The following is a 26902-nucleotide window of genomic DNA, read 5'->3' as shown; positions in this document are numbered from 1 at the left end:
TGAATAAAATATTGAGTAAATCTTTTAGCTCTGTGATTATTTAATTATTGTGGAAAGGTGAATTCATAACATAGGACGGGGGCAGGAAGCTCAGAGAGATCAACCAACATGGGGGCATGGTCCAACCAAAGCATTGGATGGACTGTTATGGCTAGCGGCTATTGACATAAGCTTCCAGAACAGGTGACAGAGGTCTCCGCCTATAGCAGTCACCTTTCCCATATCGCTCTTTGCTCTCACAGGTACTTGGATGCCCACAGGTCTAAACACTTAGTGTAGTGGAAGCTTACATACAATACCACAGCAGGTAGTAAGGAGGTGGTAACCAAGACAAGAGCGGATGGTCAGGAGGAGATCGGGGTCAGGGGTTCGTAGCAGGCAGGGTAATCAGGGACAGGCCAAAAAGTCAGGGCTGGCAGCGAGCAGGGATATCCAAATAAAAAAGGGCAATCAGAGTCCAGAAACAAGCCAGGGGTCACAAAAGGAATCAATGGGCAAACAGACAGAGTATCCATAGGATAAGGAGCAGGTCAGCAACTGAGAGTCTCAATGCTATATCCGGTAGGAAGGCTAAGCCCTCCCCGCCTTAAATGCTAGAAAGAGCCGATTAGTAGCCAGGATGCAGAGGATGCAATTAGCCCCAGAAGGTAAAGGATTAATTTATTTAAACACCTATTTGCGCATGCTCCTGGCTGTCCCCTCATGGCGGGACACAACGCTGAGACACAGAGCATCCCGGTCGTTGCCTAGGTGACGGCCAGAATGGGGAGAAAGTGACATCCTGGTCGTCATAGCGTTAAAGTTTCCAGCAACCATAAGGTCACCCAGCCATAATGTTCTCTCTTTTAGAAAAAAATAAGCCTTGTTGGTTTTGATTTGGGACAAATATATTTACTATGGTGCAATTCCAATTGTTTAGTTTTCCTACCAGGATTAAGTCGCGTCTCTCTTTGTCTGGGTGGGATTCAATCAAATCAAATGTGAGATGACAGGCAAACATCATTGCCACCACACTTTTCTTTAGTTTAATATCACAGGCATGAAACTTTGTATAAAGTCTGCTTCCTGAAGGAACATAAGATCACCGCTTTGCTGCTTTAAGGAGGCAAAGAGTTTACCTCTTTTCTGAGAACTATTGTCTCCTTTCACATTGAACAACAGACTCGTAAGGACCATGTCTGATTGGGGTAGAGGGAGCTACGAGGAAGTGAAGTCTGTGTTATGCCTATTGTCAGTAGGCTCGTGGAGAGTACCCACTCTGCACAGAGGTACAATATATGCCTGGAGAAAGCAGTAGGAGCAGGCTCAGGAACGCATTGTTTGATGGACCTCGCTTTAAGATAGAGGTGAAAACTTCAATCTTTTCTGGGATCCCCTATTATCTTGGTCTTCTTGGGCCTCTTGCAAATGTGCAATATCTTGGCATAGCTGCTGGTAGTTGGTCTTTGTTGGTTAGAGACCACCTCTTGTAGGCAGCATTCCAAGTGGTTTGTTTTCTGTCCCAGTTCAAAAATTTCTCAAAGATTGGGAAACTTTTGAACTGTATATTTTACATCTTTAATCTCTTTAAGTAAGTACAGAAAGTCACTTCTTGTTATAGGGGTGAGGTCATCCGAGTATGTTTCAGAGTGGATTGGAGTAAATACAGGTTTATTAGGGGTTTTTTGGAGCCTGACATCATTTTTTTGAAGTAACAAGGGAAACCACCTCCTGTAGATTTCTTGTCTTTTGGCATAGTGTAAATGAGATATAATCGTAGAAGGTGGCTCATGAGAAGGTGTCAGAGATATTGAAGATCACTCCTTTGATAGGTGTCGAGGTTGAAAGGGATTAATGGACAGTTGTTAAAGCATCTTTTCAGTGGTTGGTCTTACAAGGTTGTAGAAGCAGTAAAGGCCCAATTGTAAAGCACTACGGAATTTGCTGGCACTATATAAATAAATGATGATGATGATGATAAAGGCCGAAGTTACACTTCAAGAGAGCAAATTCCAAGCTGGAGGTTTGTAAATTTTGGCAGTTACCGAATACAGGTGACTGTATGATATAATGTAAGTCTCTTTCTAGATAACAAAAATAATAGTTTATGAAGGCAGGATAAGCTGTTGTAGACACTGTAGTCTGTTTAAAAAAGTTGATAGTGATAAGTCCATAGCAGAGCTTACTTGAGTATTCATGGGAATTTGACACCCTCTTGTGGTGCAAAAAAGTACTTTGATTACATTAACAAAATGTTGGAAGGCTCACTGACAGTATTAGAAAAGTTATCTGGAGGAGCTGAATCTCTTCATTACAAATTAAATCGAGGTAGCTTAGCAAAGAAAATGAACAGACTCATCAGGGGTTATTAATGGAGTACAGGTATCTCTGTAAAACTCTATCAAGATTAATTGAGAAGAACTGGAATTAACATCGATAGATGGCAGTAGTGGTTCAAACCACCAAACCAAAACAAAGTATTACAGTCTCTTAACAGCTAGACAGATATAAACCACAGGTGCTCCCCTATCAAGTGTCATTTAGACAGTATTAGTAGAAAATAATGTTGTCACAAACACTATCCTTTTGAGGAGTGAAATCATGCACAACTTTGAACGTATCTAATAGCCAGAGGCTTGTGAAACTTGTGGCTAAAATCGGGCCGCCAAGCTCAGAGGTGACTAGGCCACATTAGGCTTTAAGCAGACTGGTGGAGCTGGTAGAGCAGGGCCCTCTTCCCTACTGTCTCTGTACCTATTCTTCTGCTCCATCTTCACTACTACAGCCATTCCTGGAGTCTCTGAAATCTTAGTATTATTCATTTATTGTTTTGTACTGTTTTACGCTGTATAGTCTACTGTTTGTATTGTGTACGGCGCTGTGAAAATCTTATGGTGCATTGTAAAGGATAATAATAATCAAATAGAGGACAGCAAGCGGTAGCAGCCACTTGTAGATGCAGAGTCTCGCTCCTACTGTGCTCCATTGCTCCCAAGGGAGAAGCTTATGTGCGGCTACAGGTCAGCTATATGCGGTCAAGCTAGGCTTCCATCTCGTTCCGTTGCCAGGTTATATAGCTTTCCTGAAGTGGCAACCTCTTTTGGGTTCTTGGGCATGACTATAATCATGTTGCCTGAAGAAGTAAGGTAGGTAGGATATGAGCCTGCCAACCTTATAATAAGGGCTATAGCACTGGGGAGCCAATTCAGTGCTAACCCTGTGCTCCTGGAGGAAAGAGCTAAACCATGACTCCAAACATGATTTACTGCTCATGATGTTGATCAAAGAGCTCTCTGCAAGTACATAGCAACTTGGCCATCTAGAATATTTTGTAAATGGTAATCGAGCAGATTAATACAGATTTAATTCTGTGCATGGCATTTTGATACATATAGTGATAAAATCAAAGTTTACAAAGATCATAATCCTAAAAACTGCAACATGACAAAGAGCCATAGTGAATATTTGGATAAGTCATGCTCACCAAATATGATACCAGCAAGGTATGAAGAGACAATGACAGTACATACACTACATGGCCAAAAGGTATATGGCTATCGAACTTCTCATTCCAAAACCATATGCATTAATAGAGTCGGTCCCCTTTTTTGGAAATATGACAGCCCCCCCTCTTCTTGGAAGGTTTTCCCATTATATTTTGCATCCATTCAGCCACAAGAGCATTACTGAGGTCAGGTGCTAATGTTGGTTGATAAGGCCATGCTTGCAGTCAGTGTTCCAATTCATCCCTAAAGTTGTTGAGGTCGAATCTATGAGCAGGCTAGACAAGTTCTTCTACTTCAAACTCTGATGGACCTTTCTACACTGAGGCATTATCATGTTGAAACAGGAAAGGGCCTTCCATAAATTGTTGCCAAAATTCTCTAGGACTCTCTGTACCTCCACTCAAAGTTCAAGGACAGTTAGAGTATGTCATAGAGGACATTCTAGATTCCTAGCATCACAATGGACAACTCTAATATACTGTTAAATGTAAGGGTTATGTGATGAACAAATCATAACCATTTATTTACATAGCGCCACTAATGCCGCAGCGCTGTACAGAGAACTCACTTACATCAGTCCCTGCCCTATTGGTCGTTACAGTCTAAATTCCCTAACACACACACACACACACACACACTAGGGTCGATTTGTTAGCAGCCAATTAACCTACCAGTATGTTTTTGGAGTGTGGGAGGAAACCAGAGAACCCACGCAAACACAAGGAGAACATACAAAGTCCTCACAGATAAGGCCATGGTCGGGCATTAAACTCATGACCCCAGTGTTGTAAGGCAGAAGTGCTAACCACCAAGCCACCATGCTGCCTTCCTCGGGGATTCATGCCTCACATTTAATCTCCTCTTACTATGTCAGGCAACCAAGTAAACCAAGTGAGTCTGGCAGCCACCCACTCAGGCGTGGATATAATGTTGTGGTGTGGGACTTGTTCCCAGTGCTATGTGAAACATTGCTTCTGCCTATGAGCCACAGCAGTAGAGGTTATCTTAGCCCTCAATGTAGTGAACTCTACAGACAATGTCCTTGAGGACGCTCATTTCAGCAATCTGCCCACCTCTTGCAAATGGACAATTCCCTGCTTCCTGGGGGGTTTATAAGTGTGGCAGTTACTCACACAAACCTCCATAGTTTGTCTTACAGCCATATTTCAAATTTCCTCCAACTCCCGATTTGACTCTACGTGCAAGACCTTGGCCAACGCTGGTGAACATTCCCAGGTCTGTGATTACAGGCTTCTCTTACTCATCGTTTACTTCAGTAGGTGTGTAGACATTAGTGAGCAGAACAACAGGCAGTAGCAAGCTGCAGTAAAAGAGCCGGGATAGTCTGGAGTCCAACTTCTTGAGCTTAGACATCGGAGTACTTTGCAACGCAGAAATTCCACACCAGATCTGCAATTACCCCTCCCCACATCTCCCTAACAGCTGCCATAATCACCCCTCCCCCAATAACTACACAAACTGCCTTGGTGTCATCTTGACTCCACCCTCAGCTTCACTACTCACATCCATCCCCTCTTGCAGTACAGTCACCTCACCCTCCATAACATTGCCTAAAGACGCTACTCTCTCACTCAGGAAGTTACTCAAACCGTGATCCACTCATAATGGATCTATAATTATCAACCATAATGCCCCACCTTGATTACTGTAGCCCATAGTAACCAATCAGATTCTAGCTGTCATTTTGTAGAATGCACTAAATAAATAAAAGCTAGGATCTGATTGGTTGCTATAGGCAACATCTCCACTTTTCCAAACCCGCAGCTTAGTAAATCTAGCCCCCCTAGTCTTATATTGTATTACAACATGTAAAACAGAAGTTTTAAGACTCCAACATTAGAGGGCGCTGCAGTACAGATAATCTAGGTATTATAACCCTCTGCTCCTTGCAGGGAGGCATCGTTGAGGCTTCTCCCAAACTCACATGCACCCACAACTGCAGCAATTCCCAACTTTTTTTTCTTTTAAACACTAAGAGCCCCCTAGATTCCCCCCTGAAAACTCCCAAATGTATCACCGTGCTTCACGACAAACAAATTGCGGTTTTGGTTGGTCTTGATGCTCAATATGTGTAAAATCAATTTTGATGTAACCTCTCAAAAGGCAAATAAAATAGGACGGTTATCTTTTTGTTGGTCATAATTGAGGGGGAGGTGTCAATTCATCACATTGTTGATCAGATTCAGAAGCGGATGCATTTTCTTGTGTGTGTTTCAAGGCCAACAGTTTTACTTTCTCTTGATTAACCAAAAATCCATTGTCAATTATAGCAAGAAAGAGGCAAGTAAGAAACATGTTTTAGGCTGGGTACACACTACAGAATTTTCCAACCAATGTGTTATCTACAACAATTGTACCAACAGGGGGGGAAAAAAAATAATAAAAAAAAAATAAAAAAGCAGCATGCCGATTCATGTGTACACACTATAACCGGTCTAAAATATCTACCCTTAAATTTATGCTCTTCAACTGTCATACCAGTCGGCTGAAATGATCATGACTCTAAACTCCATACACACTGCAGGATCGGAAGGACGTCGTTCCATAGCTGAACAAGATTTATTGTTCTGCTGAACAATAGAATGAAACGACGATCGGTGCTTTGGAATGATCACCATTCATCACTGAAACGGACACACTCATGCAATATCAGACCGAATGGTCATTTATCATTTCATTTACCCAATACTCAGCTGAAGACACTGTAGTGTGTACCCAGCCTTATTCTTGTTGAGAAGTATACCTTTGTGTGGTTAGTGAAAGCATGCTCTTCAGGAGAAGGCAGTGATCTGCAGCCCTCCAACAAGGGGCGTTTTAAGAAATGAGTGGGCCTATGTGCAACATTAGTCCTTGCCCCCAACCTTGAAGAAAATGCAAATAAAAGGTGCACACATTCAAGCTAAGCAAAAAGCTATCTAGCCCGCAGGAATTACTGCAAATTAGAATAGACTCCAATGTTACTACAGTAAAATTTCATGTCTCCAGATATGGTAGAACTACAAGTACCTTGCTAGCTACAGAAAATCTGTGGCAACCTGCAGCTCTGTGGATGGGGACAGGCCATTCTAACTCCTCCCTTCCTGGCCGAACTTGATATGTCACCTGACACGAGGCACATTACAAGTAGATCCATCCACTCGACGATAATAAGAGTGCAGCCATTTGAAATCCCCCAGGAAACACTTCAAGTACTCCTAGGGGTTCCCTATAGCATGACTCATAGTAATCTACAGTAATACACTAACCGTGTGGTTACAAAGTGCTCATCCAGAAGGAACAAATATACTTCCCCAAAGGTGAGCCAGGATCCCGAATCACAGAAGTTCTTAATTGTGCAATTAACAAGTAATAACCCCATAACTGTCATAACCGGTAAGCTTGGTCATTCTATAGATTGGACTGACAAAGATAGACACAAGTAATTAACCTTTCAGATATGTTATAGACCACCAGAAGTTCTGTTTTGTAAGAGCACATTTGGAAAAACACAACAAAAATCTGAAGAAGTGAAAATATTTTATTAAGTAGAAAGTAAAAACTAACAATGACACTCTACTATGAAAAAGAAACTGTATTTATGAAGATGAAAGACATGCGTACAAATAGGCTATAGTTAGTACTATTGCAATAATTAATAGGGAGCTGCATGCCCAAACACAAACAGATGTCAGAGGTCCGAATGGGCTGTCACAACCATCGGTTACTTAAGCTTTCTGTAGAATGGTAATCTACACGGTCTTACTGGAATGAGGGTGGACAACATTCGCATTGGTCAAGGAAGCATAATTCGTATTGTAGTATATTTCTTTTGGAAGCTTGCCCTTAGATGTAGAGAACAAGTGTAGACTCCTGAGTGTGCAAAACTTATCTTCACACAAACAAGTTTATGGCATTTTACACTCAAAGGGTTACTGCTCCAACTGTACTAAAGTTCCCTAGTTATCACCCAAAAGTAAATTTTTCCACTGCAAAAGATGGTTGTGAATACTCATTATGGCATAGTACTTGTTACATATTTAAGGATGTACTTCCCTCTTAACATGTGATGTGGAGGCACAAGAAGGAATTTCAAAGCAGCAATTGTATGGTCACTAAAATATAGGTTTTAACCCGCATGCTATTCTTATACGCAATGTGGAACCTGTTCTTCCTGTCCACCTGCCAATGTACTTTCCCAGTGATTCTGGCACTCTTGTGTGCTGGCAATTTAAACGTGCCACCAATTCTAAAGTAGTCGATTCATACAAAAACACTAAACAAAGCCTTAAGTTAATTGACGTAAGCCTATGTTCTATGGAGCAAGCTATCCTCTGCACATCAGGCTTTCTGTTCTACAGTGTTGCTGTACAACAGACTATTTAAGAAGGAAGCAGGATAAAGCACTTGGCACATTATGCAGCATTACAGACCACTGCTTACATTCAACCAGTGCATACAATGCCAGATAGCAGGTATTGTAAAGCAACATTTATATACTTCTTTGCAGATGTTACAAGATGCCTTTCTTTGTATTCGGAATCAATGTACCAGTTAGATTTTATGGCCTTTTTAAAAAAAAGTGTAAAGGCAGACACAGGGGAGTTGTGATGATGAAGATGGTGGCTGACTTCAATCATTTCTCCATTATGCATAGGCAATGCGTACATGTAACGAGAACCTGTCACAAAGTGCTAGGATATTGTTTTTTGCTTCCCCTTCCATCCAGGAGAAAGTATTTTGTTCATCACACTGTTCTCCCTCCTGGGCCAGCTTCCTACAGCCCAGGGAGCTTCCTACAAGCCCAGGGAGCTTCCTACAAGCCCAGGGAGCTTCCAGCTGTGTGCACTGGAGGAAGCCTGTCCCGGAGCACAGCACGTAAACAGCACTTTGAACAAAATGCTCTTTCCCAGGTGAAAAAGGCACTATGTGGTAAAGCAGACAAAAATAAATAAATCACATCATAGGACCTGACGACAGGACTCCATGTTACATGTACAAATAGCTCATTGAAACTGTATACATAGAAAGGGGTAGGATTCCAGATTTCCTCTTACAAATAATAAATAAGCCACCCTACATGTGCAGTACAGGGACAGGTGCCAAAGACAATGCTACATTCCGTAGATGCAGTGAATGTGTTCGTATATGATAACTGCAGTAAATACACCAGATATTCAGGAACAGTCCATAGCAATGTACATTACATGCTTACCTTTCACTATGAAAGATTGCTGTTCTACTAGTGAATGACTTGCATATATTTCTTATGGGGACAATAGGCTAGCAAACCCCATGGTTACAAGTATACTGTAAAGATTGGCTTTTGTAAAGTTTATAGGCACAGTGATCAGTCACCATTCCATGCTAAGTGCTCGCAATCAAATCAGCAGGAAGAACAAGCATTTAAGTGATATATTCTAGTCTAGGCTTTGTTTAATATACATGTTCAAAGAATCCTATGTTAATAGTTTACATAGTTCTATATATTAACAGTACACATATTTGAAGCAAAGCTTTTAATTTAATATTTTATGTTTTTAGAGAAGACAGGGCAATAACTGCATCACCCTATACACATCCTATTACATATCCAAGATCTAGTGAAATCTGCTTCTCTAGCATGGCACAACACAAACAAACAAGCTACGGCCTCTATACAGCTAGGATACAGGGGCTTGGTGCGCACTGCACCAAAAACACTTCATTACACAGTGGCACATTTGTATCATACCACTGCTATTAGCAGTGCAAGAGTCTGCAACTGAGGTAATCCGTCAGTGGCCAGAAACAGTACAGTGATTGATGTGCACACTGAATACAACTTTCCAGATAATGAATATTGCACTTGAAGGTAAAAGTGAAACCTTCTCTTCTGAGGTATAATGGTTACACAAAGCAACAGTTTACACAGAAACCCTCTCTATAAGTAATTACTCTTACGGACGAGGGCGATTGCATTTGATCGTTACACTGGAATGAGAACTACTTCTGGCCAAAACAAAAATATTGAGACAGCAAAAGTTAAGATGCAAACATGTATAATGGAACAACAAAATGGCTTCACTATTGCTTTGTTAAGACAACACATGATGATGCAACCCTGAGATGCAAGCTGGAAAAGATAAATTAAAGTGGCTGATGGTTAGTAACACCATTGGTATCCTTGTGGATGCCGTTACGAGTACAGTGCTCCGAATTACAAACATAATGACTAACAACTGGGCAGAGGCAACTCCTGAGCATCTCCGCGGGTAACTCTTTCTTAAGGCGCTCCATTTGTTCAACCTGGAATGCGTTCGGCTGCTCAGGATTCCAGTCGTATATTCTGTAAGAAGAAAAAACATTTGTATATTTATAATAAAAAGGAACAATAAGCAAACCATATTGTGGAATTTGTCATGGTTTACCATACAGGTGGTACAGAAAAGTTTACCAGTCTAATCAAATGTACATTGTTGCTATGTAAAGGAATAGAGACCTACATTCTTCCTATGAACCATAACAATTATGCATTGCTATTTAGCCTGAGGCAAACTTTTACAGTCATTATGTTGGTCAAGTATATTGTGGTGGCTTATGAACCATGCAAAGAACACTATTGTGCATACAACCAAATTAACCAGCCATGCCACAGCTGGTGAACGCAAAAGCAGGATATAATGCTACAACAAAGCACAATACATTAACATACGGCTGGCTAAAACAAAGACCATTACAGCTGCTATAAAACAGGTCATGTTTTTTTAATTTCTGCAATGTGAGAGGGATACATAACAGCCACATGAAAGCTATAGAAAGAAATGGACGAGATTGTAAATTCTACTGGGAGAATCAGGAAAACACCATGCTCCAATTAGTTTCTATCCCACGAGCTTGCACAGCGCAGCCTTTATTGGGACTCCTACAGGCTGGAAGCCTTGAAAATAATAGCATTCATGAGGCACCAACAGGGTAAGTTCCCTATTAAAGAGAGCGTTACATGATAGAGGCAGCCATTTTGTGGGCTGAACCAATACTCATGAGAACAAATCATTTCAATAGGAACCAGTGAGCGCAACATTACTGAGGCGGTCATTTTGTGGTGTGGATCAACAGTCAAGATAATAGTCTGTAGATTCACCAGTGATCTCAGAGGTCACTAGTTCCCTAGTGACTAGATGGGCTACATTCTCATAAATATCTGTGTAGTCCACAAAATGGCTGCCTCTATGGTGTGTAGTCATTTGAGGGCAATCTATTATCCAATACCCATTTACAACATGCAGATAATAGTGTTGCTGCTGCTATCTATATGTAGATTTGTTTGCAAAGTTTCCAACAGCAACCATCAAATAAAATGCAGACTGGAACAAATTAATGATGGACCATACAAAACACTTCCCTTTCTGTTATTTAAAAGACAAAGGAGAAAGCTACACAATATCTTCATTGTTCATACACAGCACTTGTTCCAAGAAGGGAGTAAGATCATATCTGTAAGGTTAGCAACAGCAAGGGAGTGATTTAGAGGACAGATTAGGGACTGTTTCCACAACGCTACATCACACCATAATATAAATAATTGTGTCTGCATAACTTCTGCAGGTCACAAAACTGAATGGTGGTCTTAGAGGACTACAGCCTCTAACTATTGGGTCAAACAGAAACAAACAGTCTAGGGCGCCTAAATATAATGTAGCCCAGAGCAACTAATTCAATATCAGATCTGCTTATTGCACATTAAGACATAGAAGACATCTATGGGTTACAGCCCATCTTATATAACAGTCCTATTACATAAACCTTCAGTTTTCTGGTCTTCCAAATTAATTATAAATAAGCCAGAGAGCGGCAAGCTAACCAGTTTGTTTGTTTTTTAAATGTATGCAGGACCTCAAATCACCCATTATTTATGCAACACTGTTTACGTGATGTGCTTTCTAGACTGGTAAAAGACTGAAGCAGGAGTCAATAAGGCTCATGGGTTGTCTGCGGCAGAAGACCTGCGAGCAGGATTTATTCCTGTGTTTGTCTCCTAGAAATATAATTGTGGAAAAAGATGGGCCGTATTCCTGTATAGTAGGATACATAAAGAGAAACTAGACTGCATTATAAACTATATGAAATGAAGGCAGCACTGTATTGAACAGCCTTGGCCCCCATCCCTTAGCTGCTGCCTTCACTCCATGCTCCTGCCGTTATAGTTAGAATTTTCCTCCTTGTAGCAATATAATGGTGGTAGTATAAAGGGAGAGAGATGTGAATCCATGTAATCACTTAATCCAACACAGTGGGCAATAAGGGGATCACTATGATGTACTATGTAAAGATGTCCAGGTATGCACTGCATGCGACTTGGTTAGGGAGTTTTTATTGTGGGTGCACAGACATATTAAACACTGAGGAAAACATTTAGGGGTATATTCAATTAGCTTTGTGTCCTGCTATTAGGTGTGTCTGCGCGTGTAAAGTGACAATACGGTACTGCAACACTGCAGATTTCCCTTCGCAACCCTATAGGGTACGCACGGAAATCCACAATGTTTCTGTAACAGGACTCAAGCAGCCGCGTGTAATCGCGAACTGCAAAGCTAATTGAATATGGCCCTTAATGTCTTCAGTTCCGCAATGTCATGGCCAGCTCTGATCATCTGAAGAGGTACAGTGCATGCAGTACATCTCTGCCACTGTACCTCAACATGTAGTCATTCCAAACACCACTCTCAGCATCATTTCAACTAGCATAATTTGCTCACTGTAATGCAAATTATGCAGAAACTGAAGTAATATTGTAAACAGCCCAAGTCATTAGATAACTGGATTCAAATTAAGTTCCTTGGGTCAGTTAGTACAAAAAATGGAAAACTCAGGAAAATGAGGAGCACCAAACATATTGAAAGCTGCCTGTAATTGTTGCTAGCATAACTAATAGGAGACCTCAGTGATTTAGCAGGAGCTTCAGAGACAGACAGCTCAGCTTGCTAATGTTTCACGAGCAAGGGTATTGTCTCAGCATAGAAATTCTGGGATAAAAACATCACTAATGGGCAAAAGTGGGCAGGATTGTGGTAAACATGCATTCATTTAAAGCGAACAACTAACAAGCCATCATTCATGGTATAGTCAATTGATGCCTGTGTTTCACCACGATCAGCCAGGTGTCAGACTTTATTGCGAAGAATGAAGCGGTATCCCTCCTGTACAATTCCAGGTATTGGTAGAATATGATGGCCCCACTCCTCATTAAGAAGTGACTTTACTAGGAATTCCCATGTTAATGAGCCCTCAGACATCACCGCAATATGTGGCTGCGCTCATTATCGAGTACTACAGTAACTGATCATCACAGATTTTGCAACACCTCTAAAATCTGTAATGTTACATCGTTGTGAAGATCGCTAGCAATTGAATTCCCCCCTACATGTGCATTTACATTTTGTGCTCGCTACCTCCAGCTGTTCAGTTTCATATTTTCTTTTTAAACATATGCTTGGAAAGGATTTATTTTGCCTACTCTGGTTTGCGGGTACACCAGCATTTTCATACATATTAGTATGAAACGCAGGTCAGACAACATAATGGATCATTTCCATTCGTTTTCACAGTCATGGTTCACTGAACCCTCTTCAAATCAGAATCCAGTTATCGATAACTTATGCTGCATAAATAAAACTAATCTGTGCGCTCATGCCTCTAGCAACATTTGTAAAATGCAAGACCTGAGAGACTAGAACGTCACTGCCCCTTTACACACACCTGATCAATACAGGTAAATTCTGCAAGAAAATAAGAACAGAGAGTAAGCTTCAGAAAAAGAACAGAACTCAAAAAAATAATTGTTCTAGCCCTTTCATTATGTTAAATATAGTAATAATTTAACAAAATACTGCACGGTGACAGATTTAATTATCACAGCATGGGTTGCTAGACTGGGTGTAACAGCTCAATGTTAAAACTAGTTTAAAAAAACAAAAAAAAACAACTACCAACACACAAGATAGCAATGAAAAACAGACAAGTGTTGTGGTCATGTGTTACATTCCCAAGCAGAGTCCTACCTGTGTTTGGACTATGGGGAGCACCTGGAGGAAGCCCACACAAAGACACGGTAGTAAATAGCTGCCGACTACAAATGGACGTGTGTGTGTGTACGTGTATTAGGGAAATTAGGCTGTAAGCACCAAAGGGGACTGATGTGAATGATAAGTATTCTCTGTACACCGCTGCATAATATGGTACCACTACATAAACGATAATAAATAATAAACAATATTATGCTCTCTTCCTGAAACAATGATATAGCTGAAACCGGTGGTTGCTGTTGACTGTTTCTATGCAAATAGCTGGATAACAAGTAATAAAACACTCGCTCTCCCTCTCCGTACTTTTCTACAGCTCATTAATCGTAACCTGCCCCTAGTTATTCTCAATGGATCTCCCACCTCAGGCCTGTTAGTCTCCTTATTCCATTCCATTCTCAATCACTTTACCAAAAATAAAATAAATAAATAAATAAATAAAGCCTTACCAAATAAAAAGCCTTACCACTAAAAATAAGTTAAATGCATAAAGGTATATTATTCCTTGTAATACTGAAATGAAAAACATCAAGAATAATTTCTATCACTCATAGCAATAAATAAGCGTTAAGTCTGGAAGATTACCTGTCATAGATCAGACCATCAATGCCATATTCTCTCAACAGCTTCCGGTTCTCAGGGTCATTGGTATCTTCCCCCCAGCAAAACACAACTAAGCCCTTAGATTTAGCTTCTTTAATGTAATGTGGGTTTCTCAGTAGATCTTCTGTGTGGACATTTATTCCCTATTCAAACAAAAATATTTGATACAATTAAATATTTGTGGATGTTACTTTTTAAACTGAAACAGTCAGCAGGTCTTCCGATGCTTTCTGTAGTAACACAATCAGAAACTAGGAACTGTGTAGTACAGCAATATAATCCATCAGAGGAGCGCTGACAGCTTCTCTTTAGAGCAACTTTCGAATTAAGCATTATTTTCCATTAAGTCAACATGATTTGTAGTGTCCTCTCCTTCAACAAACTTAGTTTTGTGCCAGATAAATAATGTTTGTTTGAAGAGTAAATACCTGGTAAAGCTAAGCAACCAACCCAACGCTTTCCACTGTATTTTTTCCACTGTGATCACGGTTCTATTGAAATCTATTTGTCAGCTTGAAACAATGTTGAGGCATAAATGTATTTTATTTCTTACATGCAGAAATGAGCAGGCCCTCATTCCAAAAAAGATCTACATACTGTTTAAGAGATGCACAAATGATCATAAACATCACTCAGCCACAACATTAAAACTGGTGATAGTCATTTAGACGGGACTTGAAATACAGACCCACTGTAAAACAAAAAAATACAGATTTAGCAGAAAATCGACACGTGAAAATATCTACTTGCCATATATTAGACAGTCAGTATTTCCGGCACCTTTTAATTACCTGCAGATGTAGAATCCGACTTTCAGAAATCTGTACAGTAAGAAAGGACGTCCAATATAATTAATGACCACACTGAAAATGGCGCTTTTAAAGCGGCAATGGCCAGACCAACCACCTATAAAATCTAATCCAGGTGGTGGGTCTGGACATTGCCTCTTTAAAAGTGCTGCCTTCAGTGTGGCCATTAATTATATTGGACGTCCTTTCTTCAGATTTCTGAAAGTCGGATTCTACATCTGCAGGTAATTAAAAGGTGCCGGAAATACTGACTGTATTATATGGCAAGTAGATATTTTCACGTGTCGATTTTCTGCTAAATCTGTATTTTTTTGTCGTTACAAACTATGCCGGCATTTCAGGTGCCGATTAATCATACCACATCCTATTAAAACCAACTGCCTAATATTGTGTAGGACCCTTCGTGCCATCAAAACAGCTCTGACCCGTCGAGGCATGAACTCCAACAAGCCTTCTGAAAGTGGCCTGTGGCACCAAGACGTTAGCAGCAGCTCATTTAAAAGTCCTGCAAGTTGGGAGGTGGGGCCTCCATGGCTGGGACTTGCTTTTACAGCACATCCCACAGATGCTCGATCAGATTGAGATGTGGGGAATTTGGAGCCAAAGTCAACACCTTGTACTCTATCATATTTCTCAAACAAGTCCTGACAAATGTGTGCAGTGTGCCAGGACACATTATACTGCTGATAGACGCCCCTACCATCAGGGAATACCACTGTCATGAAGGGGTGTACTTGGTCTGCACCAATCTTTGGGTAGGTGGTACATGTAAAAGTAACATCTGTGAAATCTTGGATCCTGGCATTCATGTAGAACACTGCCCAGAGCATCACACTACCTCTTCCTATAGTGCAATCTGGTGCCATATCTTCCCCAGGTAAACGACACCCACCCACCTGGATGTCCACATGATGTAAAAGAAAACATGATTCATCAGACCAGGCCACCTTCTTCCATTGCTCCATGGTCCTGTTCTGGTGCTCACGTGCCCATTGCAGGCTCTTTCGGCAGTGGACAGCCGATCAGTATTGACACACTGAAGGGTCTGTGGCTGCGCAGCCCCCTAAGCTGCGATGCACCGAGCGTTCTGACACCTTATTATTATAGCCAGCATTAATCTTTCAGCAATTTGTGCTACAGTAGCTCTTCTATGGGATTGCACCAGGCAGGCTAGCCTTCACTCGCCATGTGCACCAATGAGCCTTGGGCGCACATGACCCTGTCGCTGGTTCGCCGCTTTTGGTAGGCACTAACCACTGCATACCTGGGAACACCCCACAAGACATGCCGTTTTGGAGATGCTCTGACTCAGTCATCTAGCCATCACAATTTGGCACTTGTTAAAGTCGTTCCGCCCCTTACGCTTGCTCATTTTCCCTACTTCCCACACATCAACTTTAAAACTTCAAGAACTGACTTTTCACTAATATATCTCACCCCTTGTCATGTAGCACTGTAACAAAATAATCAATGTTATTCACTTCACTTGTTTCACTTTAATGTTGTGGCTAATCTGTGTATTGTATGTGCACACACACCCAAAAATACACACCAGACAATAACAAACACTTACCAGAATGTTTTCAAACTGAGCAAAGCTGACTGCAATAGGAGTTGACCTAGACCTAAGATCCATGAGTTCAGGATATATGTCAGATTGTCCTTGTGTCAGGAAAAGTATTGGGTATTTGTTTTGTTTGAGTCGGACCCTTGGCAGAAAAAAGAAATATAAAATCCTTTAAATGACATTTGTAAATAATAAATCTTGTAGAATTACATTTAGTATTGTTAATACCAATGTTCTATAGACTGTCCAATACTAGGCTCCAGACCTATAGAATGTTTGATAACGGGAAACCTGGAAAATGTGACTTTTGCTCCAAAAAGGTATCACACAATATGGACAGGCTTGGTCAATTTTAAATTCAGTATCTATGGTACATCATATGCATTCTCCATAAAGTATATGTAATTAGCTTTAGCATTGAGCCCTAGTACACACCTGGCTGACCATGCCCATTTTAATTGTGTAGAATAAATAGAAGATCATCTGGGACTCTCCCTAAACTCTTCTAGCGATCTAGGCAGGGATTTATAATTACATAGATAGAGACACGTTAATTATGTATAAAAATAAAATGTCACCGCCATACAAAAAGAAACAAACCAACATGAATAAATGCTTAAAAAGAACGGAGATCCAGCAATACTGTACGAGTTACAATTACAGGGAAACTTCTACATATATAAAATATATACACACTTTCTGCTCACCCATGTGTTTTTTTCCTGTGCAGAAATATGGATTTCATTTAAACCAAATGCAGAACACAGCAAGTCTTCTAAGATGTACAATGCCTAGACATTAACTACCAGAGAAATTAAATCAGGTAAAGAGTGTGCTCTTCTGGCCAGTTTCTGGGTCCTCCACCTGGGCTGTCCCGCTCTCTGACCATAATCTCCTTTCTTTGAGGCTAACCCCTTGGCTCTCTGCACACACACTTTAGCTGTTGCTATGGCTGGTTCTGCCACCACACATTGTCTGGCGTTCCGCGCCTCAATTGCGGAATTCTAAACGGACCTATTCCCTACAGAAATACTACAACACTGCCCAGCGCCACTCGAAGTTTTGTTCCAAACACTGCCCTCCTTCGCTCGCCAATCTAACCTACATTACTTCTCCAATGTCCAACCCCTAATGCCTTTTCACCACCTTCAACTCAATTCTTTCCAACCCCATCTCCATCCCTTTCCTCCCTAACAGTGCACAAATTTGCATCAACTTCAACAAAATCTACACCACTGTACAAGACGTACCTTCATGACACATCTTTCTTCTCATCTTTGCCCCCTCTTCCACTACCCAACCCATCCTCAGTTCAATCTCCCTTGCAAAGGCTGAAGACTACACACTTTCTCCCACCCCTCAACCTGGCTCTTTGTTTTATCCCCTCAACTTCTCCACTCCCTCTTCGCCAATGCTATGCTTGCTAGCTTATAGCTCACCTACTCGACCTGTCTATTGATTGATGCCTTCTCTGACTACAGGGTGCGCTAATCTCTCCGATCCTCAAGAAACTTTTCCTGATTCAGCCTCTCTCTCTCCTACCATGGCTTCCAAACTAACAGAGTGGATTGTGTACAGCTACCTAGATCACTTCCTCATGAATACATCCCCCTCTTGCATGTCTTACCTCATCTCCATCTACTCTCGACCTCTAAGGTCTGCTTCTGACCTATTCATCAGCTGCATCTAAGATTTCTCCTGGACCACCGGCCACCAACAATGGAACAATCCAACACATTCTCCATTAACATCCCACAACACATCTCTTTACCATATACACCACACTCATACCGGACACTGCCTACTGCTGCTTCAACCCCCACTGTAGGCATCCCTACATCAGCTTTTACAGCCTCCTCAATAGAGATTGTAAGCTTTCATGTTTTATATGCACTGTTTCCCCACTGTCTAGCTTTGTGAAGTATTGTAGCATCCTTCAAATAAGCATTTAATAAATATTATTAGCCACAAAATTGTGTTTATGCTCTGATGTTACAGGGCAGTGTACACAGGGCAGTGTACACAGTCATCAGGAGCTCAGTTAGAATGAAAACTTTATTATTCAACATTAAAGTTTGGCTCACGTGGGCCTAGTATCCACTGGCATTTGATTTGCATTTGGGAGATCAGTGGACCTCAATGAAGTTAATGTAAGTTGAAATGAGCAGGCAGTGGAAAACTGCAACACTCCCATACACAAAAAACATTGCAAGTGTGTATGGAGTCATTAGAAACAATGGTTTGCATTTTCTAGACTCAGTGGGTACGAAGCGGAGGAGGAGCCAGGAATATGCTTTTTACTTACATTGTGCAAATATCTGCATCAAACGAGGAGAACACAATCCTTCTGGTCCCAGCCTTTTCCAAGATCGTTTTTAAAATGATATCCAGAAAGACGTTCATATCAAAGTAAGTAGACAAGTTACCATCCCATTTACCACTCTAAAAAAAAAACAAAAAAAAAAAAATGTTTTATTACACTATATTACATATAATTCAATAGCTCAGTTTTAGGAGTAATTATTTAATTCTATGTAATATACTAATTATATCTAGTAAGACACAAATGGTTATGTTTATAAGTGAAATGTAACTTCTCTTTATAATGCTATTTATCTATCACAATTCTTCTCATAATCTGCACATGCATGTTACAAAGTGTCAATAAAATCTAACTGACCAAATCCATTTATTGACGGAGAGATATAAAAACAAGCTATATGCATCTCAGACACCCTCCTACAGAGAAAGCACAGTCTGGTTAGACAGGTTTAAGATTGTGGAAAAATCCTTATGGGCCACAAACATTTCCTTTATGTATCTAGATATCCGGGCAGTACAGCAATTGGAGAGGACTGCTTATAGCTTGTTCTACTAATAACATCTATCTATACATCAATATTGAGATAGAAGTCTAGAAAAAAGTATTCAATATAAATCACAAGTTATAGTAACTTTTACATATATACTTTACAATGCCCTATTTAAAGACCTCCTAATATAATAATTTATATCTTCGACTAGGTGGCCCTTTAAGAGGGAAATGATCTGTCTCTGCAGCCACGCAAATTTTAAGTTATCATTTTTGATTGCCATGTCCAGGGAAAGACCTCTATGTGCAGAGAGATATAGGGGGAGCTTGTTAAACTGAATACAAAATACTCCTGCATTCATGCAAATATGAGGAACAATCAATTTGGTTTTTTACTTTTAAAACTTTAATTTTAAGTTCAACCTGTAGGTCAAAGAAAATACAGAATAAAAAGAAAAACAACTATAAATCACGCACAAAATCTTACATTAAGACCACAACTTATTTTCATGGATCATTTGTTTTTACAAATTACAGATTACATAATCATTTCTGCTCATTAAAGATTAAGAGACAAGAAAAAAAAAAAAAAAAAAAAAAAAAAAAGCACATTTTACTAACTTTCTCTTGACAAATCCATTTGATTTCAATATTGAATCCAACATCCTCAGGGACATATTCTAACACCTATTTTGAAAAAAATAAATAAAAAATTATTAGGAGAAATGTGTGACAAAAAGCAAACAAAACAAAACTACATATACTATATTTACATTATTATTACACACACACCAAAGTAGATAACAAATAGAGATTAAACAAATACCACACAAAAATGTACAGTTCTAGGTCTCTTTTGAACACGTGGATCCAACATTTACTCTCCTCAAAAGAATAACTATGTAGACCTCCAAGATAGGTCTATAAGCTCCAGTCTACGATAATGCCACTTTCCCGCTTGATGGAAATACTCAGATTCTGTTAAATAGGTTAATTCATCTAAAACCCTCAAACCACAACATGTTACACCCTGATGATGACGTTATAGGTTCGGAGTGAGAAACCCTGTTATAAGGATCAATAGAGACATTTTTCCTAGGAGAGTGATCTATGTTTCACTACTTCTAGATGGCCACCGTCACGAATCCTACACTGATAAGACACTTGGTGGTATTGGATCACCCTTCACTTACATAGTAGAACCAGACATCCGCCTCTTAGATATTCAGCCCCCAACTGCACTGTAGTACCATTATCTAGCAATAATGAGGTCTCAGTCTCCAGATAGCAGTCTGTAACACACTATCATGCCTATCGGTTCAATAGGTGTGGATCACCATTGGTCATCATGTGAAAGTATAAGTGTCCCCTGTAACAGTTGTAGATTACATGGTAATCTGATTACTCAAAAGTTGCTGCATTACTAGACCAATTTGCAGGCACACACATGTATTATTCTGCACTAGTGTGTCTATAAACTCTGAAAACTAACGAGGAACAAACAAGTCCAGAGTGTGCAGTCAGCCAGCACCGCATGGAGGGGAGGTGGGGAGGTTTCATAGCTGCAAGTTATGATTTCAGATTGCCGGGTCCAGTTTGGAAGGCCGGGGTGCAACAGTTGAATCTTGTGGAATGTCTACTTTGAGACACTAGGTTACTGGTACCCAGTTAATGTTTTCCACCCTTTGCCATTCATGAAGGAGCCAAAGGCCGGTGGCAAAATGTGTGTACGGCCAAATGTGTGTAGAACCGAAAACTGCAACCTATACAGTTTGAGAAATCCTTATTTGACTTTTAATTTATCCTTTATGTTATTTTTTTATCTCTTTAATTGATCTTTCCCATCCAACCACGATCCTGCTTTTCCCACACATATTTACTAATCCTTAAGCTCTATAGTCTCCCTCATAAATCCTTCTACATTCACTTACCCGATCTGCCTTCTCCCTATGTACATTACTATCCCACATACCCCTTATTCTTAGTGATAAACCAGCAACACATTTTTGTTTACCCCAATTTGCTTTTAAAACATACATCCCCAACACATTTCTGCCCTTCTATCATCTCTGGTCCCCCAATCTGCAACCCCAACCCATATAGCTCTACCCCTCTCTGCCACCCCCTAGGCTCCCTCTCTCCACTTCCCCTTTTATCCTCCTAACGCACCACATTATACATCCCGCGTTGCTCTCTGTTTTCAGAAGTAGAGAATGAGATTATTCAGTGATGCCGCTTCCCACCTCTAGGCATTATAGCTGCCACACACACCTTCTCTTCCTCCTAACTTTTAAGATTCTTGTGCCTCTAGTAACTCCCCATCAATAATGGCAGCGCATGTTTCCAACACAACATTGCCCAAGGTTTTGATCTGCAGGATAAACAGGAGTCTCCTACAGTGTTCTATGGCTACGGTTGGTCAGTTAGAACGGTTTTCCACCCAGTTTATGACCTCTTAAAAGAAGATATTGTAAAAATGTGAAAACTGGTGGGGTCTACTGAGAAACAAATTTGGTGCAAACCAGCCAATGAAGTGGAGTGTAATTTGAGTCTTGAATTTCAACCAACAAGATTTCATTTACGTGTGCTTTGAGTGGCTTTAAATGTATCACTATAAGCATATAGAAGTCTGCAAAAGTGAATTATACCCTGATTAAAATAAAATTCTAAAAACTTCAGTTGCTCATGAGGATAGATTAGTCCCCTATCAAATTCAATAATTTTGTCATTTCATGCAGTGAGTGGTTATCCAAAAATAACACCCTCTAGAGCAGGAAGTACAGTATCCCAGGAGATCACAAATAGCAAAAATATCTACAGGCGTCACTTTCATCGGCCAATGCCAGCGTTCATAAATCTTCCATTCAACAAAACACACAAAAAAAGAGAAAAAAACCCTCAACGATGAGAGAATAATGCAGTTTCAAGTGTAATAGGATAAGAGAATAATTTTCTGTCGATAGGCGAAATATATGGAATATTTTGTCGTAAACAAATTGTTTGGGGTAGACTCAAGGCCTGGATAGTTTCCAGTCATTATGGCAACAGTTAATTTTTGTTTGTATCGAGCAGGTTCTATAGAAGAACTGCAAAAAATCAGGGAGCCGATTCAGGGATTGTGAGTCATGTGGTAGAACCATATCATAGACATACCTACAACAGAACTGCTGATGCTGTAAAAATTTTGTGCACAGAGTCAAAGATCTGATGTGTCAACCTATTTTTGCACAACTTAAAGCAAGCCGTGTAGCCGTGGGCAGAAAGGTGGTGTAGTGGTTAGCACTTCTGCCTCACAGCACTGGGGTCATGACTTCAATTCCCAGCCATGGCCTTATCTGTGTGGAGTTTGTATGTCCTCCCCGTATTTGCGTGGGTTTCCTCCCACACTCCAAAAACATACTGGTAGGTTAATTGGCTGCTATCAAAATTGACCCTAGTCTGTCTCTCTCTGTCTGTGTGTGTGTATGTTATGGAATTTAGATTGTAAGCTCCAATGGGGCAGGAACTGATGTGAATGAGTTCTCTGTACAGCGCTGCAGAATTAGTGGCGATATATAAATAAATGGTGATGATGAAGCCGTTCACACAAGAGAGCTTAAAAACCATCAGGCGCGCAAAGACCACTCTGTTAACAGAAATGGACCAAAATGCCTCCAAAGTTATATACAGGATGGATCAACAGGTACAATAAACATTTAGTGGAAATCTCTGGGACTAAAAGAGGTTTATGCACTTTATTTTTCTTATAACAGACAGCAAAGGTTGAATACTTCTATAGTTTAAAAAGCTGGGGGGGAAACAAAAAAAACAAAAAAACAACCTACATGCTATTATCTTTAATTTGATTACCTTTTATGTCAAATTGTTGCAGGATTACAGATAATTTATAATGGTTTATAAACATTCACACCTATGTATGTCAAGTATATTTTCATGCTATAAAGTTTCCATTCTATTAACCATTTCATTTATAACAGTGACCTTCCACAACAACATATTAAAATCTGAAATTCATTTTTACACAGTTGAACAACATTTGTCTAGAACATTAGGACAAACATATGTTTTACCATTTGAAGGGAAGGAAACGGCTGGTTGTCAGACACAGAACTTTCCTCATCAATAGAGTCTGAAGAGAAAAAAGAATCAATGAAAATGATTACAGATGTGTTTAGAGGGCACCATATAGGAATTTACAAAGAACACTGTGATTCCAGATAAAGACAGGAACACAACAGAAACAGAACACAGAAACATTGAGTTAGATAAATGCGGAGACAAAATAGAGGACGCGAGTGAGAAAACAAAAAAAAAAAAAAAAAAACACGAGACACTGAACAAGCATTCACTGCAACCTAAGAAGGACTGATTGCTTTGACAACTAATTAGGGTAGAAGAGACAGGGCATGTTAATTGCAGACACGAACCAAATTATGATTAAAGATTACATTTGTTTGTTTTTAATGCTTTAAAGTGGTCAACACAAGAGATACAGGTAAATATATACATAGTCATTACATATAAAAAAAAGGCACAAAAAAAAAAAAAAGTGTAAATGCATAAATCTGGTACAAATATTAGTTGTGAGGGAGGAAAAAAAAAAAAAGAAGCAGTTAGGAGAACTACAGGAAACATTCACATGCGCAAGATAATTCTGCACTATGTTTATTGTGATTGTAGATCTGTAATGTTACATCCATAGGACCGCAGGGTCAACAAATATCACATGTAATACTATTAGTATACTAATGTATACTATTGGTGCAGGGACTGATTGAGCGAGTTCTCTGTACAGCGCTGCGGAATTAGTAGCGCTATATAAATAGTTGCTGCTGCTCTAGTGGCCAATAGAGGTTTTTGTGCAGAAACTTTACAGGACAATTCATACTTTAAAACCCACCGTGTATACACAGGGATGAGCAAGGACCTCATTCCAAAGGTCCATTTCTAAAGGGCGGTTAAAACTGGTAAATATCCTGGCCTTGGAGAAGGAAAGGGGGGGGTTCAGGAAGAGTTTCACATTTTTAAAGTTGGGGTCCACCTAGAAACCTTATACATACCCAACCAAACCAGAGCCACCAATTGGGACAGTCCAGATGTATGAAGGCAACATAAGAGACTACTATTTTTCAGACATTCCTGCTGTAAGGGTTACCTTCATCTTGCACTTTATTGAAATTGCAAAATGATGTTATGCAAGTATGTCTGGGTTTGCTTGTTGATGGAATATTTCAGTTTGACTCTTGACACTCTGCGCATTGTTAATCTGCCAAGCTAATTACTCATCGAGGTGAAGATGCAAATAAACAGAAGTCCGGAAATAATATTTAAAATCTCCCATGAACAATACACATTAAGTCAGGTTGCTACGTACCAAAATGATCTTTTAAGGTCAGTGCAGTCACGTGTGCCAGCTGGGAAAATAAAAACAATTGTTATTGTATTGTAAAACGATATACTGGTGTGCATATCAGTACGGAGTTGTTTAAAGGGCATCGGTGACTAGAAGTTAAAAAAATAAGTTATAAAAAATACAATGAAACAGATATTTTTATACAATACTGAGGCACAACACAGTCCAAATCATGGCACCGATCCTTAGTGAGTTGAAAGGACACATTTCTCATGATTATTTACGAAACCCAAATAAGATGGTCTAGTACAAGTCTTACCAATCCATCAAATTACCTTTAGCAGCTGAAGCTGGTCATATGTTAGCTCCTTCACAGGAATCTCGAAAAGCTCCATAGATGCGGCGTTCGCTTTCTACAATGAAGGAATCTATTACTTTCACAAGTAGCCGTTCTAGTGTTAAATGCCTAGTCTTATTTTATCAAGCAATAACATTCTTGAATTAGAAATGAAGGTCATTCTTTCTTCAAGTGCTGGACTGAGAATGAGCAGTATTTAAGCAAAAGTCCAATTATCTGTGGGATAACGTACACAGTTTTAATTACACTAGTGGTAAAAAGAAAAAGGCCAATTTCCTTTTAAAACCTAAATAAAATCCATTCAAATATATTTTGGTTATAAGACTTTTAGGGGCAGATTCAATTTATGTGCGACTAACGCGGCGTTAAAGCCAATACAGTTAATATGGTAACTTTAAGCCTGCTTTCCGATTGCTACTCCCTGAGCTTTGAGCAAAAAGCTGGCACTGAAATTACCGTTTTAACGGTTATTACGCGCATTACGGTAACGTTTGTAATAGTGGCAGGCCGTGTTACTATTTACAGTAACACGCCCAACTGAATATGCCCCTTGTAACCACAATGTTGCCAATCTAGAATATAAGTAGGCACATTCTCTTATAAAGTATCGCTCACGCACGCGCGCACACACACACACACACGACATTCAAGTCATCTCTACTGAATATAGAATATTTAGGAGTGGATTTAATAAAAGGAATCAGTCTGAAAGAGGAGGCCTTTATGACTAGTATTGATACCTCACACTGCACTTTCCTTTAAGTTTTTATAAATTTTGCATTATTCGATTAATGAATGAAATAATGTGTTTGTTCCATTTTTATTTTAAATTAAATCAATAACATTTAGAATTAAAAAATATGATTGGTTATCGCCTTTGAAATGCTTAGACGACAAATTATTTTCTGAATTTTTTTTAGATTTGAATTGTGTACTTTAGCCACCAATATTAAAAACATGCTTTTGTGTATAATATTTAAAGTAAAAACAACAATATAAGAGAAATAACAATATACAAGACCTTTCTCATAGATATACAGCAGGTAAGGTCATGATAGATCACTGGAATGTGATCCTTGGAAAGATGGACATCAAATTCAACAAATGCTGCCCCCTAGGTGAAAAATATAAACATAGATCAGTATCTGAAATAAGTGTCCTTCTGTACTGAATCCCTGCAACCTTCATACTTACAATAAAATATAATAAAAGCAGTAAATTATTATGCAGTAATATACATTTGAGAGAGAAAATAAAATAACTGCCTAAAATACAGGCACATAATCCAATATAAATGTAATGAAAGCTATGCTCACAAGAGCTTTCACCGGTTACTTGTAGATCATGATACAAAAGGGAGGATATTTTTGTACTCACCATAAAATCAATTACTCTGAATATATTTGGGGGGACACGGAACCTAGTAAAAGTGTGTATGGAGGACCAGGTTACAGGCTTAACACAACTGTTCAACCGAGGGTCCATGTCCCACCGCCCAGGAGGCGTTCACCGATCTGGTAGCGTGTGCTCTAATATCTTCAGGAACTGGGGTTCCTTTTAAGTCTGACCGATGGTAGCCTTGATCCACCTTGCAGCAGTCTGTTTCGTTGCCGACCATCCTTCCTGGCATCATAACATGCAAGAAGACCATCTGTTCTACACAAGGAAGCAAAGCAGTCTAATGTGGTTAGGGCCTTCAGGATCTATGTAAACAGGATAAGTGAATATTCCCCTTCAGATGCAAGGTCTTGGCCTGTCAGGATAACAATATCCTGGTTAATATGGAAGTTTGACACCATCTTGGGCTTGAATGAAGCCCTGGTGTGGAGAACAGCTCTGTCATTGTGAAAGACAGGA

At 39.8% G+C, this 26902-nt stretch overlaps 1 protein-coding gene across 3 annotated transcripts in view; it reads right to left on the bottom strand.

Annotated features, from left to right (window-relative positions):
* Positions 1–7005: 7005 nt before the first annotated feature.
* GPCPD1 (glycerophosphocholine phosphodiesterase 1) overlaps positions 7006–26902 on the bottom strand; it is a 48208-nt gene continuing 28311 nt past the window's right edge. For 2 of the 3 annotated variants that reach the window (XM_075204010.1, XM_075204011.1), the window contains exons 12-20: positions 26067–26159; positions 25023–25100; positions 24709–24748; positions 23405–23463; positions 19956–20021; positions 18828–18964; positions 16529–16664; positions 14129–14289; positions 7006–9810 (exon numbers count right to left, since the gene is read on the bottom strand). In XM_075204010.1, the coding sequence (XP_075060111.1) occupies positions 9612–9810; positions 14129–14289; positions 16529–16664; positions 18828–18964; positions 19956–20021; positions 23405–23463; positions 24709–24748; positions 25023–25100; positions 26067–26159 (969 nt within the window). In that variant the 3' untranslated portion in view covers positions 7006–9611. Of the gene's footprint in view, positions 9811–13220; positions 13241–14128; positions 14290–16528; positions 16665–18827; positions 18965–19955; positions 20022–23404; positions 23464–24708; positions 24749–25022; positions 25101–26066; positions 26160–26902 lie in introns of all 3 variants that reach the window. The other variant, XM_075204013.1, reaches the window with a different exon arrangement.

Source organism: Mixophyes fleayi, chromosome 3 (genome assembly GCF_038048845.1).
Source record: "Mixophyes fleayi isolate aMixFle1 chromosome 3, aMixFle1.hap1, whole genome shotgun sequence".
Classification (NCBI taxonomy): Eukaryota; Metazoa; Chordata; class Amphibia; order Anura; family Limnodynastidae; genus Mixophyes; species Mixophyes fleayi.
Note: the sequence above shows the minus strand (reverse complement) of the source record. Positions and strands in the feature narration are given on the sequence as shown.